The sequence below is a fragment of the Ammospiza caudacuta genome, chromosome 5 (assembly GCF_027887145.1).
Source record: "Ammospiza caudacuta isolate bAmmCau1 chromosome 5, bAmmCau1.pri, whole genome shotgun sequence".
NCBI lineage: Eukaryota > Metazoa > Chordata > Aves > Passeriformes > Passerellidae > Ammospiza > Ammospiza caudacuta.
The window spans coordinates 62,323,121-62,348,964 of NC_080597.1; the positions used below are offsets into that span (position 1 = coordinate 62,323,121).

The window sequence follows — 25,844 nt, forward strand, 5'->3', positions numbered from 1 at the left end:
GAGTGTTATTTTATGAGTTGGAAATGATTGCTATATAGATAACAGTACACATTCCTAGACTTGTGTGCTAGGAACTACATATGTAACTCTGGATTTCTCATGTGTTCCTTTAAAGTGTATTTGAATTAGTTTGTTTAGTTAAAGAATGTTTATGCTTGCTGGATGCATTTGATTGTTGTTCATAAAATGTATACTGCTGTAAAAGAGTCTTTTTACTTCCTAGTTTTTGCTTGGCTGTGGGCTCTCTGCTGAGCTTTAACATATTCAGGATCCGTGCAGCTGCTGTACCAGCTCTGACCTGAATTAAACTTGTGAAACAAAGTTTTGCCTCTGGTAACATTTAGAACTCTGTCTCCTTATGAATGGTTATGTAGATATAAATGACTTCTGTCAATTTGATGGGATCTGAGCATATTCAAAAGAAGATGCAGGCATTCACTTTTCTAGATTTTCGCTTTCATCTAATGTATATTCCTATTAAATAGTGTAAACTACACTTCTGCCTGAGGTGGCAAACATTAACTTTTCCCTTTTTAGTAAAGGTACCCTATTTCCATTCTGTGTACTTCAAAAGCTGTATGTACAGTCCTGTTCAGTGTTTTACTTGTATAGTGAATTTCCACTAATATTTGTTTGTCTGCACACAGTGGTAGAGGATAAAGATTTTTGCAGGTTGCATTTCAACATTTTTTCCTAATGTTACAGATATATCTAGGTGCATTTGCAGTTTTGTAGCTTGAATTTTTTTTCTTGCTTTTTCTTAATTGCCTAGTTGACTGTGGGCTACTATATCCTGTACAAATGAAGGAAGATAATAGAACAACTATTTTTGGTGTGCCCAGTGCATGCCCTAAGTAGAACACTTGCCGTGTTGTTTATTGACTGTTAGTGTGCATTCTAATTTGTGTTTCCTGGCAGTGTTGTTTGTGTTGGTGGGGACGGCATGTTCAGTGAAGTGATGCATGGTCTCATTGGAAGAATGCAGAAGGACTCTGGCATAGACCAAAATAATCCCAAAGCATCGTTAGTCCAGTGCAATATAAGGATTGGCATAATTCCTGCTGGTAAGAAAGGGCTAACTTTCAGTTTAATTTATTCATTCATTCTTTAATTTTTTTCCTTATTCATAGCTTGATGAATTTAGGCCTAAGTGTAAGATCTGAGCAATGATATTCTATCAAGACATTAACTAAAGCTGTTTGTATCCATATAACATTTTTGATCACATGCAATTTTTTTAGGAAGAATATTTTGTAAAGGAAATCAAATCTTAATGTAACTTCAGAATTTAGTAACTATCTTTTTTAGTGTCTTACTGTGTGTTAATATGAGATAAGATGTTGACAGTAATACCCTTCTAAACACATTAAGGAGTAGAATTTACTAAACAGAAATTTACCTGATAAATATTTTTCCAGTTCCAAATCCACTAATTTAGTTAGAATTATAATGAGAACTTTCTGCTGGTCTGGCAAACTCCAAACAAATGCTAAGATTCCTGGACTCTCTTTTCTTCCATTTGTTCTCACAACAAGTACAGGGCATCTACAAATGAGGAACAGTTCTCATTTTCCAGACCAAGTTGCAGTTTCTGCTCCTTGTTAGAGGTGCTACACATTCATAGTTGTCAGTTTTAGCCACTTTTTCAGACAGTCTTGACTGCTGTCATTTGAGAGAATTCATTCTTCAAACTGAGGTCTTTCTTGATATGATTATTGTTATTATTATTTACCATAAAGGCATTCTTTGGATCAGTCTTACTGTTTTCAATCTGGTGTCCCAGCTGTTACCTCATCCTTTCCCTTTGGTCCTCAAAGATTCTTTCAACAGCAGATTAACATATTTGCTTTCTCTTACAGGACTGAATTAATTGTTTTAACTCTTTAACAGGGGACAGTCCAGTATCTTTACTATGCTGTTCACTTTTCTTGTCTGATGCTTGAGCTTTGAATTAAAAAGCTGGGCGTGAAATAAACATTGTAAGCTTCTGGTTAGAATTAAAATAAAGGCTTCTGAGAAAATTTAGTTCAGGTTGTAAAACTATACCAAGTGAAGTACAACATTTGTACTCTCAAGCTATGGGTGACTAATTTTATGTTCCTTTCATCTTTGAGAAAAATGTATCCAGACCCAAACGTTCTGAATTGTTACTTGCAAGAAGCTTAACCTTTTCTGCCTGCAGTATAATAAATGTTTGGTATCTAAAAGTTACAATGTGAATATCCCCTTATGGTTTTTCACCCTCCTATTATATTTAAGTATATTCTGATTTTATTTGTTACAGCTTTGTATTAAAGTCAGTATGTATAAAGTCAGAACTTCACAAGAAAAGAATTCAAAGTGGTGTTCTTCTCATCTTTTTTCTTACTTGAGCAAATTTCTTGAACTAAAGGTATTTTGCTTACATGACTGGTTTTAGGAGATTTTGCTTACTGGAGATATGTGACCATAAGAAGATACAATTGAAAAACCAGAACCTCAATATTAAGAGCTATTTCTTTGTCCTCAGGAAAGATTAATCTTGCTTTTCCAACATTATCTTAAAGCATTTTTTCATTGGGTGCATTACTTTTGCACCCAAAAAGTATGAACTTCATTGACATTTTAATTTTGTTAGCATGTATCAAGTCACTTCTCTCACATTTTTTAATGTTTTGTTTTGTCCACTGTATCCTTTTGCTATTTGAATGTGTACTTTATGTTCTATTCCTAGAACTGACATGAGGCCTTGTAATCAATGCTATAGTTCAAATATTTTCTCCAAGTTATTATTCAAATCCCTCAGAAGTTTTTATAATGATGTGTAAGGAAGCTGACCTTAAAGTTCTATTAATTAAGTGTTTGGAAATAGAGAGGATAATATATATCTTGATCTGTTTGTTTATTGTATGGTATTTGTATATGATATTTAAAATGATCCATTTCTGTGTATATGGGAAAGTGCTTATTTATTGAAAAGGGTTGTCAAGTCACTGAACAAATCTTGACACATCTAGTCATTATAGTGACTGTAAATTGAATATGAGACAGCATAACCCTCCCTCAAGGCAGCAAGGTTTGGGGGTTTTTTTCTGGTTTGTATTTTTCCAGCCCATGGTGAAGCTGTTCTGTATTCATCTTTGTTTGATACAGTGGAGTTCTGACCATGTATTGACCCCAAAAGATTCTCTAGCTCTATCACTAGTGCAAGAAGTCTGTTCCAAAAATAAGTGAAATTCTTAAGAAGACCTTTTTTGTTTTTTTAAAAACGAAACCAATAGTCCTGAAATACTAGTCAAAAGTAATAATTAAATACTAATAATGCATCTAATAAAACTTCATCCATTGTGTTCTACTTCTTTATAACCAACCTTTTCAAAATATCCTCGGAACTCATTAATAGATATTGAAAACAAAGACTACCCATAGTTTAAAGATGAAGATCTAAAGCTCTGTTTGTCTTCTGATACATAGAGATGGTTTACTCAGTGATGACAGGAGCCTGGGGTAAGGAGACAGTGGATCAGTGTTTTCACCTTTTTTATCACTTAGTTTCTGATATCATTGTGCTAAGAGAAACATGGCAGGTTGTGGTTTGTGGTTGTGATTAAACAGTTTCTGTATTCAAACAAAACTAAATTCAGCAGATGGCCTTTGCTCAGAGACTGACAATTGAATTGTACAGAGGTTTGAAATTACAAATGAAAGAGATTTAATGCTAAAACACTCATCTGAATGACTGGGTTTCAGTGATAAGCTTTATTTCATAGCAGAATTCCATCGTCCAGGCTCTTTTTTTTTTGAATGTTGAATACTATTTGTGTATCATGATTCTAACTTTCTGCAGCAAATCCCTGCTTGGCTCTTTTTTTTTTTTTTTCTTGAACAGTTATGTCAGTTTCCCAACAGCCTCTTTCTTTAGTATATCTTATTGTTGAAAAATATAATTTATTCTTATGCATTATGGAACATTTCTATAAAATAACTTGTGGTTTTGTTGACCTGGATAAAAGACTTCTACTCAAATGGCAGTTTTAACTTCTGAATTTCTCTTAGTTGCAACCATTCTTCAAATCTGTCAGTGGAAATTGTTTGCCATTGTAAGTGGACTTACTGTTAAGAGTGCTTAGAAGCTGTAGTGTATCTCTGAAAACTTCTGTTTAGTTTTTTTTTCCTCTAGGCCTTAAAAGCTAGGTATTTCTTACTAGCCTTAAAAGCACTTTCAGCCATGTGCTCTCACTGCATTCAGACTAATAATATGTGTCCATAGAACTTCAGTGCAGAGAATGATTCCTGATACAGCTTGGACACTGATGTTTCATCCACATGTTTTAGTATTAAAATTGCACCCTCTGGAGTAAGCCAAAGTAATTTGCTGTTCTTATTACATAGAATATAATGCTGTTCTTGGCACAGAATAGAAGGACAAAGCTGGCAACTGCTGTTCTTTTTTTTAGTTTAAAAGAACTTACTAGATTAAATATTTTTCATAATCTTAGCAGATAGGAAAAAACAAACCCACTTCTCTCTGTTGTTATACTCTGTTGTTTCTGCGTTCATTGCAATAATCAAGTCTGCAACCCACTGTGGGGGAAAATCTAAGCCCTTGGGAATGCTGAGTAAAGTATAGACACAAAGTTAATAGCTATAGTGATTTTAGGCTTCTGGTGTATCCAGATTGGGTTCTGGTGGTCAGCTCTGTACTGTTTAGATTGAAGGATGCAGTATGATTATAATCAGAATGTTGATGTGTCACTGTAGAAGTTAAGAATGTCAAAGGCAGTACATGCTTCCTGTATGAACGTAATACAGGAAAAAGATAGAGGATTCATTCACAAGCTTAAAAAATAGATTCAAGTCAAGTTGTGAAGTGTGACTGGACTCATACTGCTGTCATTTAGAATGTAAAATTATCTTTAAAATGTGTTAAAGCATAGCAATAAAAGCTATCTTTCTTGTTTAATTACTCCAAGTGGTCTGTTCTCAGCCTTCTCAGCTACAAAGCTTGTAATATTTAATGATCTTTGCCATTTAGTTTCAAAGCTCACTATATCCACTTTGAAATCTGAAGTGCATGTTTTATGCTTCTCCTTCAGTACTTTAAATCCAGTAAACTTCTTGAAATGACAGTCTTAGGGCTAAATACTGCACTTAATATAGTGGGCCTGTCATGGAGACAAGTAAGTTAATATTACTTACTCCTATAATGTTAATTTCATCTCTAAAATCTGCCATTATTAGATTAAACATTTTTTGTTGTCTTGTGTTACTCAGCTATGCTGAAGTAATTATCTACCAAAAAAATCCTACACCAAAGTCTTTCTGGACTGTTTCTCTTTAAGCCAGTCTGTTGTTATGCAGATGAAACTTGACTTCTTGGTTTCTGTATGTGTAAAGGAAGACATACAAAACTTTGAGTAGGCACATGGGTGTAAGCCCAGAGCCTTCATCTCTCCCTGTAGCAGTAGCTTCTCCCCTTATTTTGAATGTGCCAGCTCCTTCTCATTTAAGAAGTACTTCTCAGAAAAGTAGTTTTGTAGAGTTTTTCAAGATATTAAATGCTGCTTGATCCAAAATCATGCAGTTACACTGTCATTAGGGTAGCTTACCTTAGGGCAGACATTTCATCTGTATGATGACTGCATGGATTATGGATTCACAAAACTCTGCACAAATATGAGACCCCCCACTGAAGTTGCAATTCTACCTTTTTTTCACTGCAAATATTGTTCTTATACTGATTTGTCTGAGGATTCTCTAGGTGCCCTGGGAGCATCTGTTTCTATCAAGAGTATCTCACATAGAGCAATGCTCATAAGCTCTAAAAGTATTTCTATTTCTTTATTAAATTCATGGTTTTCCATAGGATCAGCATCTAGCTGACTTGCTTCTGTCACCTGCTTATTTTCGTACTTCAATTGTTTGTAATTTTTGTTTTCCATCAATAAAAGCACAAAAATAAATACATGTACCTCACACTATGTGCGTGTTTTGGTTTAAGAAACCTTAGTTGTAAGTTAGTAGTCTAATCATGATTCAGATTATTAAGTCTAGCACTTTGTCTGTCGTTGGTCCACCAATCAATGGTATGAACTCTTCCATACAACCAGCAAATTATCTGATTTTTGCTTCACTACTTTGGTAGTTCTATTATCAATTTAAACTTGTGACGTGGTGTCTGAGTGTACCTGTCTGCATGACTTGTCTACTCACAAATATCTAGCAATGTTCACATGCAAAGGGGAAGTCAGTGATTTGGCTGTAGTTCATTCTGTGTAATGCAGTCCCTCACTTTGCTTTCTTTTATATTGCTTTGACAAAATTTATGCAGAGTGCATGCTCATTCATACTTCTATAAATATCTTGATTGTTCTTCCTTGTGATTGATTAACTAAAAGGAAGGATTTCCTGAATTTTTATATCATTAAATGTATTTATATAAACCATTTCATTTTTCATACTTGCGGAGGAAAAAACCAGAGAACTTGCCTGTGTAACAACCATGTGGCTGTATGAGACCTCCTAATAAAAAACAACTTAAAGGAAAATGAGTGATGTGTGGTAAAGATTCAAAGTAATTATACCTACCTTATCAAACACAAAATGTTGTGCCTTCTACATATTTCATGTTCTCAGTGAGTTCTTAACATCAAAGTCTCTGGGATGAAAGCTTTCTTTAGCTGGGAGAATTCAGACATTCAGCATCTGCCTATGGTATGGTGGTGTGGTGCCACCATTGTTGAAATGTACTGGCCCTATGCAAGATGATTGTAGTGCTAGAGTAGGAGTTGGAGGACAAGCAGAATAATCTGCAGCACTGGTGGTTGGTGGCATTTTAGGTAAAGGAATTAATATCCTTAAGGTAAGTTTCAGTTTGAAACTGGCACTCAAATTTTCATGCTTACATTTGATGTCTGCATTGAGATGGGCGTCTAAATTTATAGCAGAGAGCATCTGGTCAATAGGATTAGCAGAGCCTGTTCATCTTCTGTAGTATCTGTTTGTCACATGCAGATGTCTTGCTTCCCAAGGCCTTCCCCTGAGGCCTGTGCGTGAGTACCTTGACTCAAGCTGAAGCTGCCATCAGCTATTCCTGGCATTATGTCCTTGACCAGGGCAGAAGCTTTGGCATATTGTCTGCAGTGTAACGTGCACACATATAGCTGTGTGTGTCTTAAGCTGAAACTTAATCATTGCTTTGCATGCTGATTTTCTTCTCTACTAATAAACCAACGCAATAATTAGTTTCTATACTGAATGGGTTTGTCTTTTTTAAAGTGAATTAGGACCCAGTTAGCAAGTAGTCCAACTACTTCCTTCACATTTCCATGTAGTTCTCTGCAATCCATAAAAACCTCTTTTATGTTCCTTCACTCAGGCTGTTGCCTTTAAAAATCCCCAAAGAAAATCTGGCAGAGTATGTACATAATTTTTCTGTTGGTTTAGTCAGAGTGTACAATACCGACCACTTAACATTAGTCATGCTCTATGGGAAGCTTCTTGCCTGAACTGAGTGCTCTGGTAATCCCAAGATATTAATCATGGGATATTATTCAAGATATATTTACATTCTAATCCTGCTTTTCATATCAGGCTTATACTGATGAAATAACCCAGATTTTGGTGGGTTTGTGTGTCCATCTGTTCAAAATGGTGTGGCAGCAGTTGTAGATTCCACATCTAGTGAAGATTCCCCCTAAAGATCTAGAAGTCTTGTTTAGTTAGGTATTCAAAAGAATTCAAACCCTTTGTCATCACGAACATTTTTGTGACCTTTAAACAAGTATTGTTTAATGTTAGGTTCATGCCTGGTGTGGTATTATGGCAAGTTACATTCTCTTTTCATGTGTATGGAATGCTATAGTAGTTACATCCATTGTAAATAGGTCACTGGTTTTGTTGCTCCATACTACCAGCTCCAAGAGGAAAAAAAAATAGGTCACTGGTTTTGTTGCTCCTTACTACCAGCTCCAAGAGGAAAAAACCAACAGTATTTTGCTGTTGATATGTCTCCCATTTTGGAATCTCAGAATTAATTTCAGACTTCAGTTTTAATTTTAGACCTTCCTTACTAGTTAATGAATAGAAATGTAAATAAGTTCTGTGTAATTGCCAAACAGATGAATCAGCTTTTAATTGAATATAGAAGATCACAGGGAGATGGGCCTCTGGTGTTGAAAAGTAGTTTGCACAAATTCCCCTCTTCTCCTCCCATCTGTGTGTAAAACCACTTGGAAGCTCTGTTTGCGTCAAGACAAATGTAATTGAGGTAATTGTAGGAGCAGAACGCACACAGATGTGGAAGAAATGAGAAATGCTGGATTAAGTGTTAAGCTTGTACATTCAGCAGTAGAAGTTTAGGCCAAATCTCTCAGTGATTGTTTGTTTGTTTTTCTTTTCAAAATAGTCAGAATTTTCTGTTAATGAGCATAGGAGACAATATGAAACTTGGCAGTAAAGTATAGCTTCACCTTCAGAAGTCCACTTAATATTTTCTTTTATAGAACCTTAAATTAACACAAGATCATCATCTGAGTACTCCATCTGTTGTGATATTGAGGGAAATTGGAGTCCTCTCCTGCAATGGCATATGCCTGTAATGGTACACTGGCACTGTCTTGTACGTCAGCCTTGTAGTGAGAGGTCTGTTTAGTCACCCTAATTCTTTTGTCCTGCAGTTCTGTTGTATTCTCTTTAACTGGCTCCTGGAGCTGCTGCTTGTTCACTGTGGTAGATTTCTGCATAACATTTACGTGGTGAAAGCTTCTGTCCTGCCATTCACAGGCAGGGGAAGGGAAGTCTTCTGAAAAGGAAAGGATTTTCTTTGCTCCCATTATTAATTGCTAATGCCCTGGCTATTTCCAAAATGAAAAAGAATTTAAAAGTGGTTTCTAAAGAATGGTTGCTCATTCCTCCATTTTTAGTTTCTATTTCAATTTGATAAGGCCTCAGAAATCAAGTACACTGTATTTGAGCTGCTCTTCCACCTAATGCAGTGGTAGGAAATCTGAGAACATGTGTGTGGACAAAGTTTCTCTTTTCAGACATCTACCTTTGACTTTAAAGGAATTCAGTTTCGTGGAAGGGATGGGAGAAACTGTAAGATAAATTCAGAGTTAGGTGCTGCACCAAATACACTTCTGTCTGTCTGGATCTGAGTTCCAAGTTCCTGCTGCAGAGCAGAAACCAGATCCCTATGTTAGGCTCTTGTTTTCTATAGGAAACAGGGAGAGTTGTCCATTTCTGAACAGCATATAGGTGAAACCTAAAGCTTCCCCACTTTCTTCTTGTAGGTATTTTGCATCAAGTCTGTAAAGGTACACCTCTGTCCATTTTGTTACCGTATCTAGAAACTAATTCCTGAAAGCAAGTATTTTTACTAATTTTCAAATAATAGAACAGAGCAGAAATTTCTGGTATAAGATGACATCCTGAAATTTAGATCAGTACCACAAAAAACAGCAGACCAGTCAATTTCCCTTCCTTTCATGAGATCTCAATGAGCAAGAAATCCTAAACAGAGGAGAATCAATGTATGCCTGCTTCATTTGATATAAAAGCTATAATGTAATAGTGAAATTTTCCATGTAAATTAACTCCCTTCACAACTGCTACATGTTTATTGCTTATATTGTGAAATTTTTGTACTTTATATGGAGAGCAATAACTTGTATTCATTGAGGGGTGGGATGTTATAGTTTAAATAATAAAAATAATAATACAGTATTCCTGTATTTACTTTGTTCCATAAAATGGAAAGGAGCAAACCAAAGGAACATAATGCTTTTTTTTGGAGGACTGCACAAATAATACTTCTTTTGCAAGGATACAAATTGATGCCTAGTTTTTTATTTTTCAGGATCAACAGATTGCATATGCTATTCAACTGTTGGCATTTCTGATCCAGTAACTTCAGCTCTTCATATTATTGTAGGTGGGTGGTCACAGTTTGCTGTGTTGTTACAAAAACAATGGAAGTAGCCCAAAATACATTTTCATTTAGTTCTTTCTTTATGTCTGTGAAATGTAATTTGAACATAATGGCTGAGTTGAAATACAAAGTTTTTTTTCTGGGATTTAAGTCTCTAATTTGAAATATAGGAGGTTAAAAACTGATTGCTTTCTCTACAGTAATTCATTGTTTTCAAGGGAACATTATTTCAAAAAAGTTGTGCTGAAGTTTTCATGAATTCTGTCATTCTTTTGAAATAAACATTCTTTTGAAATAAAGTAAATAGCAATAAGCATCAGTTGTTGGACTATCTCTACATATATGTATATCTATCTTAGAGAAAAATAAAAGCTTTGAGAAATGCATGTACACTTTAATGGTACTATTTTGTGCTAGTTGTCCAATTGTCCTGGGCAATTCAATATTCCCTTGCCAAGTTAGAGTTACAATGCCTTCCAATATCATTACTGAGTAACAGCTGCAGTTTTAGGATCTGGTATTGCAAAGATTTACACATGTGTTTCTGTTACTAACCTATGGTTTACTCTGTTCAGCATCTGTGGAGTTAAAGCCTTTGGACTAGGATTGGAAAGATGTGGCTTTACTATATAATAGTATAGTTTGAGCTGTGTTAAGTCCCAGCATCACAGAATGGGTCAGGTTGGAGGGGACCACAGTGAATCATCTGGTCCAACCTCCCTGTGAAATAGAAAAACCCCAAACACCAAAATACCAAACAAAGCAAAAAAACCCACCCCAACTCGCACCATCACTCCAAAGTTTGCATGAGGAAGACATCAGAGAAGTGGTGTATTCATTGTTCTTGGGGATTTCCAGGACTTGACTGGATATGCCCTGAGTAACCGAACCTGGTCTGAGTGGAAGGTTTGATGAGAAACCCCCAAAGGCTCCTTGCAGCTTGAATTATCCTCTGATAGTATGCCATAGAGGTTAAAGTAGTACCCAGGAGAAGTACAGGAGATACTGCATCAGTCTGCTTAGGGAAAGGGGCTGTCAAACATTGACACAGGGTACCAGTACTTGGAAGACAAGATGTGGCACTTAGGGACATGGTTCAGCAGTGACCTTGAGGAGGCTGGGTTAGCATTTGGACTTGATGATCCCAAAGGCCTTTTCCAATCTAAATGGTTCTTCAACTCTATCCCCCCCTACTGCTGCAGGGTAAAGGACTGTAAATTCTTCATTACCTGCTTTTAGCGTGCTGAGCCCTTCTTCTCACTTAGTGTTTAAAGCTTTTGAAGTATGAAATTAAATTAGTATTAAAAATTATATTTCCTTTTCTTTATGTGTAAGAAGTATATGCATTTATTACATATATATTGACATAAATGCAATATGTATTTTTTATTTTTAATGACTTTGCAGTGTTAAAGTTACTATCACGCTTGCAGCTGCAAATGAAATAAGGCATGACAAACCCTTGTACTTCTGATCTTCATAGGTGACTGTCAGCCTCTGGATGTCTCTTCTGTACATCACAACAACACATTTTTGAAATACTCTGTGTCATTGCTGGGTTATGGGTTTTATGGAGATATATTAAAAGATAGTGAGAAGAAGCGGTGGATGGGTCCAATGAGATATGACTACTCAGGTAATTTTTTTAATTACTACATTATTTTGTCAGCATGTAAGCATATTGAAGCAATTGGTTTATTCTCTCCAAACCAACCTTCTTTCAAGCTTGTAAACATCAGAAACATACTGAGCCTGATTTTAAACTCCTTGTAGTACCAAAGATATTGAATTACATTATATAAAGCTCTGTAACTTTGGGGTTAACATTGAGAGTGGGCTCAAAAAATTTGTGTTGAATATGTGCCACCTATTGAAAATGGCCTGAAAAGTAATAACTATATAACTTAGTAATAAAATGTCTTAATCATTTTGACTTTCTTTCTAGTCACTTAAAGAGAGATAGGTACTCCTCTGTCTTGAACATTCAGTTGATGGAATGAATTGTTAATTTTGCCCTTATAGAGAGAGAGGAGTGATTTAGTCTTGTTACCTAATATTTGGATAAACCCTATGCTAGTGGAAAGCTGCTTTTGCCTTGTTTGATTTATCTTTTGTTAGGGAAAGAAGATGCATGAGGAAAGTTTTAGTACAGGCAAATTTTAAGATTCAGCAGTGATATATAAGTAAATATTTTAGTTGGTTTTTAAAGCTGTCAAGTGAAATAATGGCACTTCTGACAAATGTTAAAACATTGGAGCGCTGCTGTGGTATTTTCTTGTTCCTTACAGTCTAAAACATCATAAGAAAAGAACTTCTCAGCTTGAGGAGGGCTACTATTGTTTTGCAGTCCTTAGAGAAGGAAAGAGATGAAAAATCAAGGAATGTATGCAGAGATATTTGCCATGTGGATTTATAATGACTTCATGCTGCATAATGCCTTTTTTTATGTAGGCTTCAAGACTTTTCTTTCTCATCACTATTATGAAGGAACAATTGCTTATCAACCAGCAAAGCACACACATGGATCTCCACGAGATAAAGTGAGCTGCAGAACAGGGTAGGCTAATGTTTATCTCTGGATATTTGGTATGAACTATTTAAAAAGGCCTGTACATAAGTAGAGGTTACAGAACTGCTGGTTTTAATATCAAAACACTTACTCTGAAAGAGATAAGCTTGTAAAAACAATTATTGACTCATTAAAAAGAACTCCTCATTTTATCAGATCATTAAACAAAAATCTAATAAAATTTTGTTAGCTGGTTCGCCTCCTTCCTCAGTTTTAAGTAAAGCAAAATATAATAGCACAGGACTCAGTTACAAGATGCTGAGGATACTCTGCTGTGTTCCTACTAAGAAATCAAAAATCTGGATGGGTTGTAGCTTCTAGAAATGGAAATAATAATTCAGAAATTCTCAACTGTTCACATCCTAACTGCATCTAGAAATGTTAGTGGTTGTTTTAGTGCCATAACAGTTGGCATGGCTTGTCCTGAGGACAAGTCCTCTCAGGAATCAGCCTATTTAGCCTGTTTCTTTGTTTACTACTATGATGCTGTATGAATTCTTTCTGATATGCTTCACTTGTTTCTTTAGTCAGGGGACCTGCCTTAATCTCCCAGTGCTCCTTCCTTTCTCTTTGCTTTCACCTGCTTGAAATTATGCACTAGTATTAATTATTCCTCTTTATTTAGCTCTGATTTAGCTATCAGACATAAAGTACTTGTCACAGCACCAAACAGCATAGCAGGATACAGAGAAGTCACAAACTTTGTCCAGAAACAATAAGACTGCTGTGCCAGTGCTGTGACACACTGGGGATCAGATGCCAGTATCAGCTGGAGCAGCTATCCTGACCCATCAGGTGCCTTCATGCACCAGAGGGAGGGGAGGCTCCAGAGGGAGAGAGCTGTCATCCAGGTTTCCATCCAGGTTTCAGGAATGGAGTAAGGAATGCCTGGTGCCTCACAGGCATTCTTTATCAGTTATCAGCTATCCTTCCTGATAACTGCTAGAAAGGCAGTAGGGCCGGGCACAAGAAATTTAGGAGAATCCTGGGGTGTGGTAATGAGATTGATCATGCAGGTGTTTGACAGGCTGGCTAGAACAACTACTCTGCCAGTCTTGATACAGAAGATAAAAAGTGGGGATGTGATGGTTGAGGTCAGTTTTAGCAGTGGGGACTGTGAGATTATAGAGTTTAAACTTCTGAGAGAAGTAAATGAGAAAAAAAGTAGAATTGCAGCCTTGGACTTTGGTTTATTTGCATATCTTGGCAAGATTACATGGGAGACTGTCCTAGAATATAAAGAGGCATAGGAGAGTTAGTTGGTACCTCCTCAGAGTTCAAGAATAATCCATTCTGATACTCAGAAACTTGATAACCAGGATAGAAAAGCAATTTGGATGAGCAAGGACACTTGTGAGATGGAGTGTCAGTGTTGGAGCAGTCAGATGTTGGAACAAGGTGCCCAGAGGTCTGTGGGCTTGACCCTCACAGGTCCTCAAAACCTGACTGAATAAGACACTGAGCATCCTGATCCTGTAAGACCAACTTTGAGCTCTCCTGTGAGACCAGCTTTGATCACATCAGAGATTCCTTCCAGCCTGTGTGGTCTTCTGGCTCTCTGCTGCTGTTACCTCTGACATCCAGTAATCTTTAGAACTGTACTTAAATAACTGCACTGCCTGCAGGGCTATGATCATTCATGCCACATGAGGATTGTCAGTGCATCTTGTGGTGGGGGAAGATCTTGTAATGGCTGGGAAAAAAAAAAAAAAGTTGAAATGAACAATAGTGGAGGTCTTTCAGGAATTGAATGGTATTTTTGTTTTCAGATGTTACATTTGCAAGCAAAGTGAGAAACAGCTGGCAGAACAGAACAAGGAACATGGATTGAAGAATGAAGGTAATTTATCAAAAGAAAGTAAAATGTGATAGTATTACACAAATTATTCCTTTTCAGAAGATAGCAGTTCAAGTGTGCATGTATTTTGTTTTTTTAAACATTGAGTTACTTGATAATCCCATTTTTTTTTTCCAGTTTCTACAAAACACCTGTAAGTGTCATCGCCCCCCTGTACTCATCACTAGTGAGGCCACACCTTGATTCCTGTGTTCACTTTTGGGCCCCTCATTTTAAGGATGACATTGAGGTGCTGAAAGATGTCCAGAGAAGGACAACAGAGCTGGTGAAGGGTCTGGAGCACAAGTCCTGTGAGGAGCAGCTGAGGGAGCTGGGGATGTTTAACCTGGAGAAAAGGAGGCTCAGGGGAGACCTCATCACACTCTACAACTGCCTGCAAGGAGGCTGTAGGCTTGTGGGGTTCTTGTGACCTCAAATTATGCCAGGGAAGGTTTAGTGTGGATATTAGGAAAAATCTCTTCATGGAAAGGGCTGTCAAGCATTGGCAAAGGCTGACCATGGAAGTGGTGTCTTGGAATTGTCAGATGTGGGAACATCAGTTGGACTCTGATTTTAGAGGTCTTTTCCAAACAAAATGATTCTACAACACCAATTCTAAGTATGTGAAAAACATGTAAGGTGTCTTCTCTACCCAAACCTCAGAAAATTCTGATAAAATTATACTAATTGTATATTTCAGTGTGTTTAGTTTCCTTTCTTTAAGAAAAATAATATTCTGTGAGCTAGGACAATGGGTTTTTGTGAAAAGGACTGAATGGATGAACTGTGAGGTGTCATAGAAGGAAGCAGTTTATTAAGATAACTTTTAGAAAAGATCAGGATTAAAAATTTGTGTTTGTTAGCACAAATGTCATCCTACTATGAGGCTGTGAACTTGGACACCTAGTAACTGATCTAGTGGACTTGAGTATTTCTGTATAACATCCCACCAACACTCACTATAAATGATAAATGAGATTTCTGTCCTCTTTCTGTAGTTATGCTGTCCTTACTCTCTCTTTTATCCCCATTCTAACCCCTGTGCACACTTGTGTAGGGTTTTTTTCTAATGAGTGTCACTTTTCTTTCCTCTTGTTTAAACAAGTGTTAATAAATTCTCTTCAGTCATTCCCCCAGTTGTATCTCTTTGTCTGGCTGCTACATCCTAATGGGAAGAAGAACTGATACTGCTACACCTGGGGCCTTGCTAGAGGAAGATAATGTCGATTCACTTGAGTTTTGCCTTCAGCTTTGGTTCATCATTTTGGATAAGCCCCTCTTAAAGAGCAGGCAGGCTTCCTGTGGGTGCTTCTTTCTGCCTTTACTTTGTTTTTATTTCTTATTATAGAGCCCAGTGCATACAATTATAATTTTCTTGACAAGCATTTGGTCCTTATGACCTATATTACTTACAATTGCTGGTTTTTTGCACTGTGACTGTGCCAGGTTCTAGGCATTTGTTATCATACTTTGATTATCATACTGTGGAGATTCACTGGTAGCATAAAGATTTCTGTGCAACTTGAATTCCCATTACACTTGTTCAGTGCTTTCATCCTAGCTGATGCTTTCAGATCTTTGATATAGTCAAGAGATGGTCAAATCAGAATATTTCTTGGGTTATTTTAATCTATACCCAGATTCAACTAAAAAAATTTTAGAGTATAAATAATGCATAGAAATAATAATATAAATATGACAATAGGTTCTTTGGTAAGAAAAAAATTTGTCTTTTTGAGAAATGATTGTATTTATAAATTGCCAACCTTTTTTCTTTTGTTTGTCTGGGGGTTTATGTGCATTTTTTAATGTTCCTGTGCATTGTTTGGTTGGTTTGGTTTTTAAATTTGCCTTTTTTGTTCCCTTTCATCTAGCAAAGGAGCTACTAGAAAGCTACAGGTTAGTTAGCAATCAAGACAGTTTTAGCCAGCATTGCAGGTGACATTAAGCAGCTGATTATGTAGGATATTGTTTACTTTTTTCCATTCTACTTCTGGTAGCTGGCTTTCTTTGCAGTCTATTCTCGTATCCATGCAGTACTGGTGAGGAAATAATACAATCAGCTACTTTTGATTCACTGTAGAAAGGATTTTAAATCTCCACTTCAGAGAAGCTTTTCACTCAGCAGTGTGTCTTGGCTGACTCTTTCATTGTGCCTACCAGGTTTGTGTGTAATTCAGATCAGTTTAGAAGGATGCTTGATTGGCTGTTGCTGAACATATTTCTTTGTATTGTGCAGGAGTCTCTGTGCATGTGCTGAGTAAATGTTGACTGTTAGCACTTTGTGCTGATTTCAGCAACTTGCAGTGTGTGTACACAATAGGCCACTGATGAGTGTCACTTATGCACTCCCTGCTTATGACTGCCCTACTGTGGGATATTTTGAGCAAATAATTTGTGCTGTTACAGTGATACACACTGCAAAATCATTATAAAAAGAGTTGCTTATTTAAAATGTGATTGATACCCTGACTTCCTTCTTACTTTGAACAGTGAAGGTGTTCTTGGGTAACATGCTGAGATTTATACCAGATGAAAACCATCTATTACAGTAACATAAAGAAGCATTTTACCTTAAGCATACTTAAAATGTTAATACATATCTAGACACACTGATGACTAAATTACTAGTGCTTCTCAGAGAAACAGCAAAAGAATTTATCAGTGAAGGGAGATGTTTGCATTTTGTTGTTTGTGTATTTTACTAACATCTCAGAAAATGTCTTGTTTCCAGTTCCAGTAGTTCATGTTCGGTTCAGTTACCTTCATCTCAGAGCAGGGTCTTGTGATTTGCCTGCAGCCTGAACTGTCATTCTATAGTCTGACATTTAGATATGTCTCAGCTCTCTTAAGATGCACATTTTGAATCTGATTTAAATTATTTCTTTTGGTAATGTCATGTTTGAAAGCAACATAAAAAGATCAGCAGTAAAGCAAGCAATACTAAAAAGCACTGTGGCAAATTAAGCAAAAATGTTGAATTTAAAAGCCATGTTTTTTTCTTGCTATTTCTGATTCGTTTCTCAGAATGTAGAGGGGATAGTCTAGATGGAAAAATTATGATAAAGTTTTTTGTTTTCCTTAAGTCTTTTGTCACATGGTTTTACATGGTTTTTCCTGGAAAATTGTTTTTCTTGTTCTGTTACTAGAGAGTGTATAGTAAGAAGTTTCAATGAATTCCAGAAAACAAGAGAAGTTCAAAGAGTGAACAACTGCAAAATACTTCGGAAACTTTTTTTTTCTTTTTATTTTTCCTGATGCATAGAGCCTGGAACATGTTGATTCAAAATGAATGCATCACAGACTTCAGGTTCAAAATGACCTAGACAATTTTAATAATGATTCTCTAAAGTAAATGTGAAGTTCCTAGAACTGAGACAGTAAGGAATATCAGAATTTCAGGACATACAATATAGAGCATGAACATCATCTGTAATCTCATCAGAAAAGCACCTTGAAAATCACTATAAGTTAACCAAAATGTGGGGAACTGAATCATGTTAGATGTTGGAGTCTATACCAGTTAACATTCCTCAAAATCTCTACCTTGTATACATAAACAAACTTAAGCATTTTTTGTTCACTCCTTAATTTTACCCCTAATGGCACTTCACTCATCCTAGTCTTAGAACAGCGTGCATGTCCATTGTCTCTTCTCCACTCATTGCTTCTGTGGAATTGTTCATTTGAAATGAGTCCACTTATATTGGTAGGAGAAAAACAGTGTTATGACTGCTTTTTGGCTTTTTCTTATTGTGATAAGGAAGACAAATATGCTTAATCTAAAATAAAAAAGGCATTTTTAATATATTTTATCCATATTCAAGAAAAAACAGTTTTGGCAACAACAACTCTGCATTGCCTGCCAATGCTTCTTTGTTCTAGAAAATTTCTCTGCTTCCTGGTAGTATCAATGCCAGCACACATTCAGTTTTCATGTAGTCTCCAACAGAGTTTCAAGGTATTGAAAAGAGGCTTTGTGTTGTTTTCCAGAAATCTCTGAGGATTTGCACACAGGAACGTTTAACTCTGTTAATAGTTTTAATTTTGGGGCATTTGGAGCTAGAGTGGAAGCAGACTCCTGGTGTGCTGCCTGCTGGTCCTTGCTGCGCCCTGAGTCATCCCTTCCCTTTGACTTTTTAAAAATATTAAGTTACTGCATTGAGGCAGAAGAGGAATATTACTTCAGAAACCAAATACTAAACTACAATCCTTGCATCATTGTTTATTGAAGATTAACAAGTTGAAGAGCAGAAATAGAATTTTAAAAAGTTAATCCCTCTGAACTTTGACACTACAAGAGTTGTCACTTGCCTGTCTTTTCTTTTCTTATGGCTTTGCAGGTTTCCCCAGATAGCACTGGTCCTGAATTTGACATGCATATGCCAGAGCAGGCAAGCAAGTTATGGGAGGTAGTCACAGTCAGAAGGGAGAAAACAACTTTCTCTGTTAGTGTATGAAAAACAGATACCTAAAAATATTATTTTTAAATGTAGTTTATTTTAGATATTTATTGACAGTACATGAATATGGCCAGGGAAGAATTTTAAGTTGCCATTGATTGCTTTTTAGTGTTCTTGTGAATAGATCAAATGATTACCTGTCTCCATGTCTTTATTGATGTGTTTCAGAAGGTGAAGAAGAATGGAAGGTTATAAAAGGGAAATTTCTAGCCATCAATGTGGTAAATATGAGCTGTGCCTGTCCACGAAGTCCCAAAGGTCTTTCACCAGCAGCTCATTTGGCAGATGGTTCAGCAGACCTCATCCTAGTTCGGAAATGCTCCAGATTCGATTTTCTGCGGTATCTTGTCAGGCACACAAACCAAGATGATCAGGTGTGTATTCCTTTTGACAGTATCCATCAAAGGTGTAAATATTGGTATTATTATAGGATAGAAATAATATCTATAAAGCAGGTGTGTTTTTTTTTTAATTATGCATTTTGCATGATGCAATCTCAGCATGTGTATCATGGGGAAAAAAAGCAGCTCAAAACATTTTACCGAAGTCAACTCCTTGGCCACAGTATTTTAACAAAATTCCACTTTTGCCATCTGAATTCAGTTTTGTAACATTTTCCATGTATTTGCTGTTTGAACGATATTTAAAGTTATTTTATCACAACTGTGCCCTTATGTAGTTGTCATAAAAAACTGCTCACAGCATGAGAAACTACTCAGAGCATGAATAGTTGAGGTAGATGTGGTGAAGAATAATAAATCACTTTTGAGAACTGTATAAAAATGTGTTTTAGAATTAAGTTACCAGAACTGCAATTTGATTGTAGACTGCAGGCTTTTAGCAGTATTTTACTACATATTAGTGACCAGGATGAGCTTTATGCATTCAGCTTGAAAATTATTTCTTACATGTGTTGTAGCTGTCAGACAGGAAGATTCATCACTGCTTTGGATTCTAATATCTCTTGAAACCAAGTTATGACTGTGACTACACATATTTAATATTTGTCACAACCTGATTTTATTAACATCTCTGGAAATTACCTGAACAACGGACTAATGTCATATTTAGTGCATAAAAGCAATAAAAAATTGCTTTTATCCCATTTTTCTCTGGTATATGCTGGTTTTGCTGTGGAGATTAAATGCAAGGTTGTACATATGTCCCAGGTTAGTGTCCACCATAAAAACCCTTCTTGGGAAACCCTTCTTGAAAACTTAAGAAAATGTGGAAGAAAAACCAAAAATAAAAGGATGACTATACATTACTACAGATTGGTTTTCACATTTGCTTCCCTGTCATTCCCTTCCTGTAGTCACACACAGACATACTCCATGGCCTTTGCTAAATGACCTGTCTGTATTCCATACAGCTTGCTGAATAGTTAGCTCTGTATCTGTTAAGTTGCTTTTAGGGCTGAAGGAGGCATCCTCTAATGTATTGTTGCTTCAATTGATGATTCCTGTATTAAAGCATTTGTTCAATATTGTAGTGTAAATCTGCAGCCTCGGTTTTAAGAGCAGCGTTCTAAGTGACCTGCTTTTCCTAGCTGAATTAACTAGTTAAAATTATTCCTAATTTTTTGGAATGTAATGGGAATGGCAGGTGGGAACATCCAGGTGTGTCCCCTGAAGGGGGCAGGTGTGACACTGCCCCCTGTAAGACTGTGGATCATTTTGCATCATATGCAGGGTCTGGGACCCCTTTGAGGCAGCCTTTGATGGGCCACGACACCCCCTCTGCTGTCCCTCATGTGAATGTCCCTTGGATGTGCCTTTCCAGGGTGAAGGCCCCTGGAGCTCCTCTGCACAGCAGAGGATGGGCATTCACTGATTCTGACCAGAGGCTTTTTCAGCACACACCCAGATCCTCTCCCCCTCTCTGCTTTGATGTGGGTCTGGTGAGCCTGGCAAGTGATAGCCCGGGGTTGTGGTCTCCACCCCAAAGATGCTGGGCATAATCCTCCTGTGCATGTATTCTGCTACCCCAGCCCAGACCTGAGTCTCTTATCTCCATCAGCTTGCAGTCCAGGGCCTCAGTCAGGAGGCAAATCCAGGGTGGGATGGTCTTCCATGCAGCTTTTCTTACACCATTTTGCTATAAAAGGCATTATACAGTGACTGTTGAGAAGTAAGTATTGGAAAAAGGCTCCCAATATTACCAGTTGGATTGTGCCTGGGCCGGTCTGACCCTCGCTGCCGGGCCAAAGGCAGCAACTGCGGTGTATCACCCCAGAGATACCTTGACAACAGTAAGGTTTCATTTTGGCTTTGTATTTTTTTTGACTTTGCAGTTTTTCAAAAGCAAGTATCACTTTATACTCAGGTAAGCTTCTCTAGAAAATGGGAGTGGACAGACTTTCCTGGAATACAAAATGCTGACTGGCATAATGTATTTAATTATAATTGCCTGATTTGCTTTTTTCTTTTCCTTGTAGTTTGACTTTCCATTTGTAGACGTTTATCGGGTTAAGTGTTTTCAATTTACATCAAAGCTTTCAGAAGACAATGAAAGCAATGTCATAGACATTGGAAAGAAACGTTTTGGCCAGTTCTGCAGAGATCATCCAGCCTGTTGCTGTAATATTGTTAATAGCACCTGGAATTGTGATGGAGAAACTCTGGATAGTTCAGCAATTGAAGTGAGGTGAGCATTGATTTTTCTGTCTATATAGCAGAACACATTGAGCCTTCTCATTGATTTTAAAGATGCTTATAAAGGCATCCCAAAAAGATGCCTGTGCATAGCAAGTTTGAGTCTTCTGATAATAAACCTAAATATTTTTGTTACTATTTTGAATCCTTTCCAGAGAATACTGCAGCCATGTATGTTGTAAATGATCGCTCTGAGTGAGATGGATGGCCCTACCTTTGAAGTCATACTTACTTCTTAGGAACTGTTATTACGTGTTTAAAGTGCTGAAAGTGAAGATGGTGTTGGAAGGATCCTTTTTAAATGTGTGGAATGCCTCATTGCTCTGAGCAATCGCTTTTCCTATTTGCTTAAGTAAACATCTTTGCCTGACAGAAATACTGTGTCGCATACTTTGTGGGTTTTTTTGCACACAGCACAATCTTATCTCCAGTCTTCACATGTGGAGAAGGAATTTTGCAGTTGTGCAAATAATCAAATTAGAAAATAAGTTTGTGAAATTTGAAAGGTTTTTTTGGTTAGTTTTTGTTCTTGTTTTTGTTTGGATTAGTTTTGGTTCCTTGTTTTGTTTGTTGTTTTAGAACAAAGGGAGCCAAACCCATAATACTTACATACAAGTGTTAAAATATAATCCCTTAGCAGTCCAAAGGGGAGTTTTATAAATGCTGTATATTGTACAAGATTTACTCATCTAGGTGCCCATAGAACTTCTTGTGTGGACAAGGGAAATAAAAGAGGACACATGAAAGCATCCAGCCCTCTTAGCAGGGAAGGATTGTAACTAAAATGAGGGCATGGTTTCTGTAGTCAGCAGTAAGAAACTTTGTCCAGCTGTTTGAAATTAATGGACTATTAGAATTAAATTACTATAATTTAAAATGTTGTACCCATTTATTTCTTACTATTTTCTGTATTTTTCAGGGTTCACTGCCAGTTAATGAGACTGTTTGCAAGGGGAATTGAGGAAGACTGTAAAGATGAAGCTGCCCACAGCCAGAGTAGCATTGAACAATTACTATAGACATTGTTCCTCCAATGAGGAGAAGAAAAAAATAAAAGCTCAAGGAAATTGAGTAAATAGGCATTTTAGTCAAATTGACAAGTGTTTTAAACTTCTAGATTTTTTTTATGGCTTCACTATAATTTTAGACATCTTACTATATTGTGTCTTTTTTTTAAAAAACATTGTAATCATTAAAATATATATTGGAGCAATGTAATCTGTTATGTTAGAAAAGATGAGATTGGCTTATATCTGTGTATTCATGATGATTGATAAATTCTCTTTGCTTTTCTAGAGAGCTGATTTAGTAGTTGTGTTGCAATAATATCTAAATGTTATGAAACATTGGACTTCCCACTGGCACCAAGATAAGACATTTTCAGTGTCTGAGAAGATGTTTTCTGCTGGGAGTGTTATGTAATTTGTGTGGCTTAAATGCTGGACAACATTGTTGTCATTTGCTTTTTTTTTTTAGTTAAAATATTTCATTTTGTAAGTCTGACAATACCTTGCAACTTATCAATGCAATTCAAACACACATTCCTGGCTTTAAGTAATAACAATAGTAGTATACAGATATTTGAAAAATAAAAGCACAATTATATACAGGTCACACCTCATCCTATATATTCTGTCTTTGAAGGTTTCCTTGCATCATGCTTTTTGGGATTATAAAAGGTTTTATGACTGTTTGGATGATACCAAATACCACACAGTGCAACTGAAAAGTCTTGCAAGCAAATTGCAGGAGTACTTCTATAATATCAAGAAGGCACAGGAAAGGAAAATAGAAATAAGTTCTCAAACACCAGCAAGTTTTAGGTTTTAATAATATCTGATATTAACATATTAAAAGCTTCCCTCTTGACAATTCTCTGGACATTCTACTCCATGTGTTAAAATGTCTTTGCAAAATAAGATGGTAAAGTGTTAAGTTTAGAAATATGATTTGATGATTGAAAATCCTTAAAATAATTTAACTAAATGTGAAACAAAATAATCTGCTTTGTGAAGCCAAGTGAAGAAACTGGCATCTGACAAATCATGAATTCACTGTGCTGATTTGTTTTTATAACAAAAAACATGAGACTGTCATATAGAGCTATGGAGTGATTATTTAAGTTGTATATAGTTTTGTGTATTGTGGCACATATATGTTTTGTGTCCAGGGTTGGGGCTAAATTTTGCTCTTCTTGTACAGGCTTATTTCTGTGTGAGGACAGAAGTCAGCCCCTGTTCTATTTTATCTTTTTAAAAGTGTTTCTTTAAGTTTAAAGTTCTCTTTAAAACTGACTTCATCTGAATTTTTTTTGCATCCAAACAGCTGATGATTCTGTATTCATATATATTTATTGGTACTTCTGTCATCCAGTTTGTGTTAGTTTCATGTCTCTCATATATGTGATTAATGTAAGCCATGGTGATTGGTCATTTCAATACTGAAGCACTTGAATATTATTATAAATGGCAGGTTATTTTTTTCCTATTGAAGTTATTTACATTCCAGTTTTGTGTATTGTCACAATTGTGTTCTATATCTTTGCTACAAAGTATTATTCATATTGCTTTATATGAAAAAAGCACTTGCAAATTATATTTGCCTCAAGTACAATCATACAAAGTTTAGGATCTTTATTTTGTTATATAGTATTTCAGGAAAATACTTGAATACTTTTCCCCAACTACTGCTCTTTGCTTTCGTTATTACTGCAATGAGTTGAAATGTTGATCCATCCAATGTTTTTCTGACACTTCTAACACAGCTGTTACATATACTGTATTTTTAAAGCCATGTTTAATAAGCGAAATAGTACTTTTGAACTAACATCCCACTGAAAATGAAATTATGCAGTTCTACAAATGTGAATATTTTTTGAAAGTGTCATTTGTTAAAAAATGTCTATGGTTATTGTGGATAATCCATGAATATTGTGAGAGTACCCAGACTTTGAAGTTACAGTAATTCTTGTTCAGGAGGTAATGGTGCACACTCAGCTTACCAACAGTGAGGGAGCTGTAGGCATTGCAGCTATCCAGAGCACATTCTCATCAATGAGAACTGGAATAAATACTAACCAGCTTTTTCCATTAGTTTACTAGCAAGTCATGAGACCCCTTCTTGAAAAATGGAGACTTAATCTCATAGTGAATGTCTATTGAAATGCTTTGAATATTTGAGTATCTGCAATGGAGTGCTTGGTGTTTCCAAAGAAAGCCACAGTGAAGGTCTCCTTTCTGAGAAAAAGCCACCAGAGAAGGATGAAAGATCATTGTGTAGTATGGTAAGGAACTGTGAAGTAAATAATAAAGGTATTGCAACATAATAAAATTTAAAGGCCATAGGTAATAGAAAAGCTGCATAGTTGCATTTAAATAATTGTATTTGTAGCATATTAAAGTAGCAAAGCACCATATGTGAGTTGTATGACATGTCCGGTTTATTTTTAAGAGAGTTGTGTAAGTAATTTTCTTACATTTTAATTCTAGGGATTTTTTTTCTCCGAATGTAATCTTAGTATGGAAATTATATATAGGAAAACCAGCTTTGATTTTTCTTTTTTCCCAATCTTGCTGGCTTCAAGATTAGAAAATGTGTTCTGTTTTATGACACTAGGGCATTTCATTAAAGAAATAAAACTGCGTTGTACGACAGCACATTGGTGTTCTTCTTTTCACAACTTAATTTGAAAAAAAATCTCACTTTGACAGAAATCTGGCAGTAGCATGCTTAATGTAACCACTGTGAGCAGATCAAACAAAGTGAAGATCAGACAGAGGGAAGCAATTCATAACCTTCCAGTTGGGTTGATGACAGTTTTGTGGCAAGTGTGAGTGAACAAACATTGAGAATGGAGGAAAGCAACTAGTGAAGCTGGACTGAGGCTAATACTAAGCAACTCTACAAGGGCAAACTGAATATGAAACTTACTATAATGCAGGTATTTAGAGTTGTAATTGTTGTAGAAATAAAAGAAACTGGTGTTCTAAGATGCATAAATATGTATTATACTATAAATAGTTGATAAATAGAGGGGGGATCTAGAGTTTTGTTGCAATTACTGCTACACATGAAGTATGTTTTCCAAGTAAAATATGTTCATTGTAGATAAACAGTAGACACAGAAGGAGAACATGCTTTTCAGCACTGCAGACACTTCTGCTTTTGAAATGTAGTGTTTTTGTGTGGCAAGGCTTTGGGGGATGCAGGGGGAACTTATGGCTGAAGGCCGCAGATGTCCCCATGTCAGACAATCATGTCTCCAGCCAGCTCCAAGATGGACCTGCCACTGGCCAAAGCTGAGCTCATGGGATGGCATTGCTAAGAACTTCTGTGATAAATGAGAAAGGGTAAAAAGTGCTGCTTAACAGCTGTGAAAGGAGTGAATGGAAAATAAACATCCTGCAGACAT

The 25,844-nt window shown here is 36.3% G+C and overlaps 1 protein-coding gene across 1 annotated transcript in view; it reads left to right on the top strand.

The window, feature by feature from the left end:
* CERK (ceramide kinase) overlaps positions 1-25,089 on the top strand; it is a 41,463-nt gene extending 16,374 nt beyond the window's left edge. The window contains exons 6-13 of the mRNA XM_058805006.1: positions 919-1,064; positions 9,839-9,913; positions 11,394-11,546; positions 12,362-12,467; positions 14,249-14,319; positions 18,948-19,153; positions 21,217-21,425; positions 22,353-25,089. Of these exons, the coding sequence (XP_058660989.1) occupies positions 919-1,064; positions 9,839-9,913; positions 11,394-11,546; positions 12,362-12,467; positions 14,249-14,319; positions 18,948-19,153; positions 21,217-21,425; positions 22,353-22,452 (1,066 nt within the window). The 3' untranslated portion in view covers positions 22,453-25,089. The remainder of the gene's footprint in view (positions 1-918; positions 1,065-9,838; positions 9,914-11,393; positions 11,547-12,361; positions 12,468-14,248; positions 14,320-18,947; positions 19,154-21,216; positions 21,426-22,352) is intronic.
* The last annotated feature ends 755 nt before the right edge of the window (positions 25,090-25,844 follow it).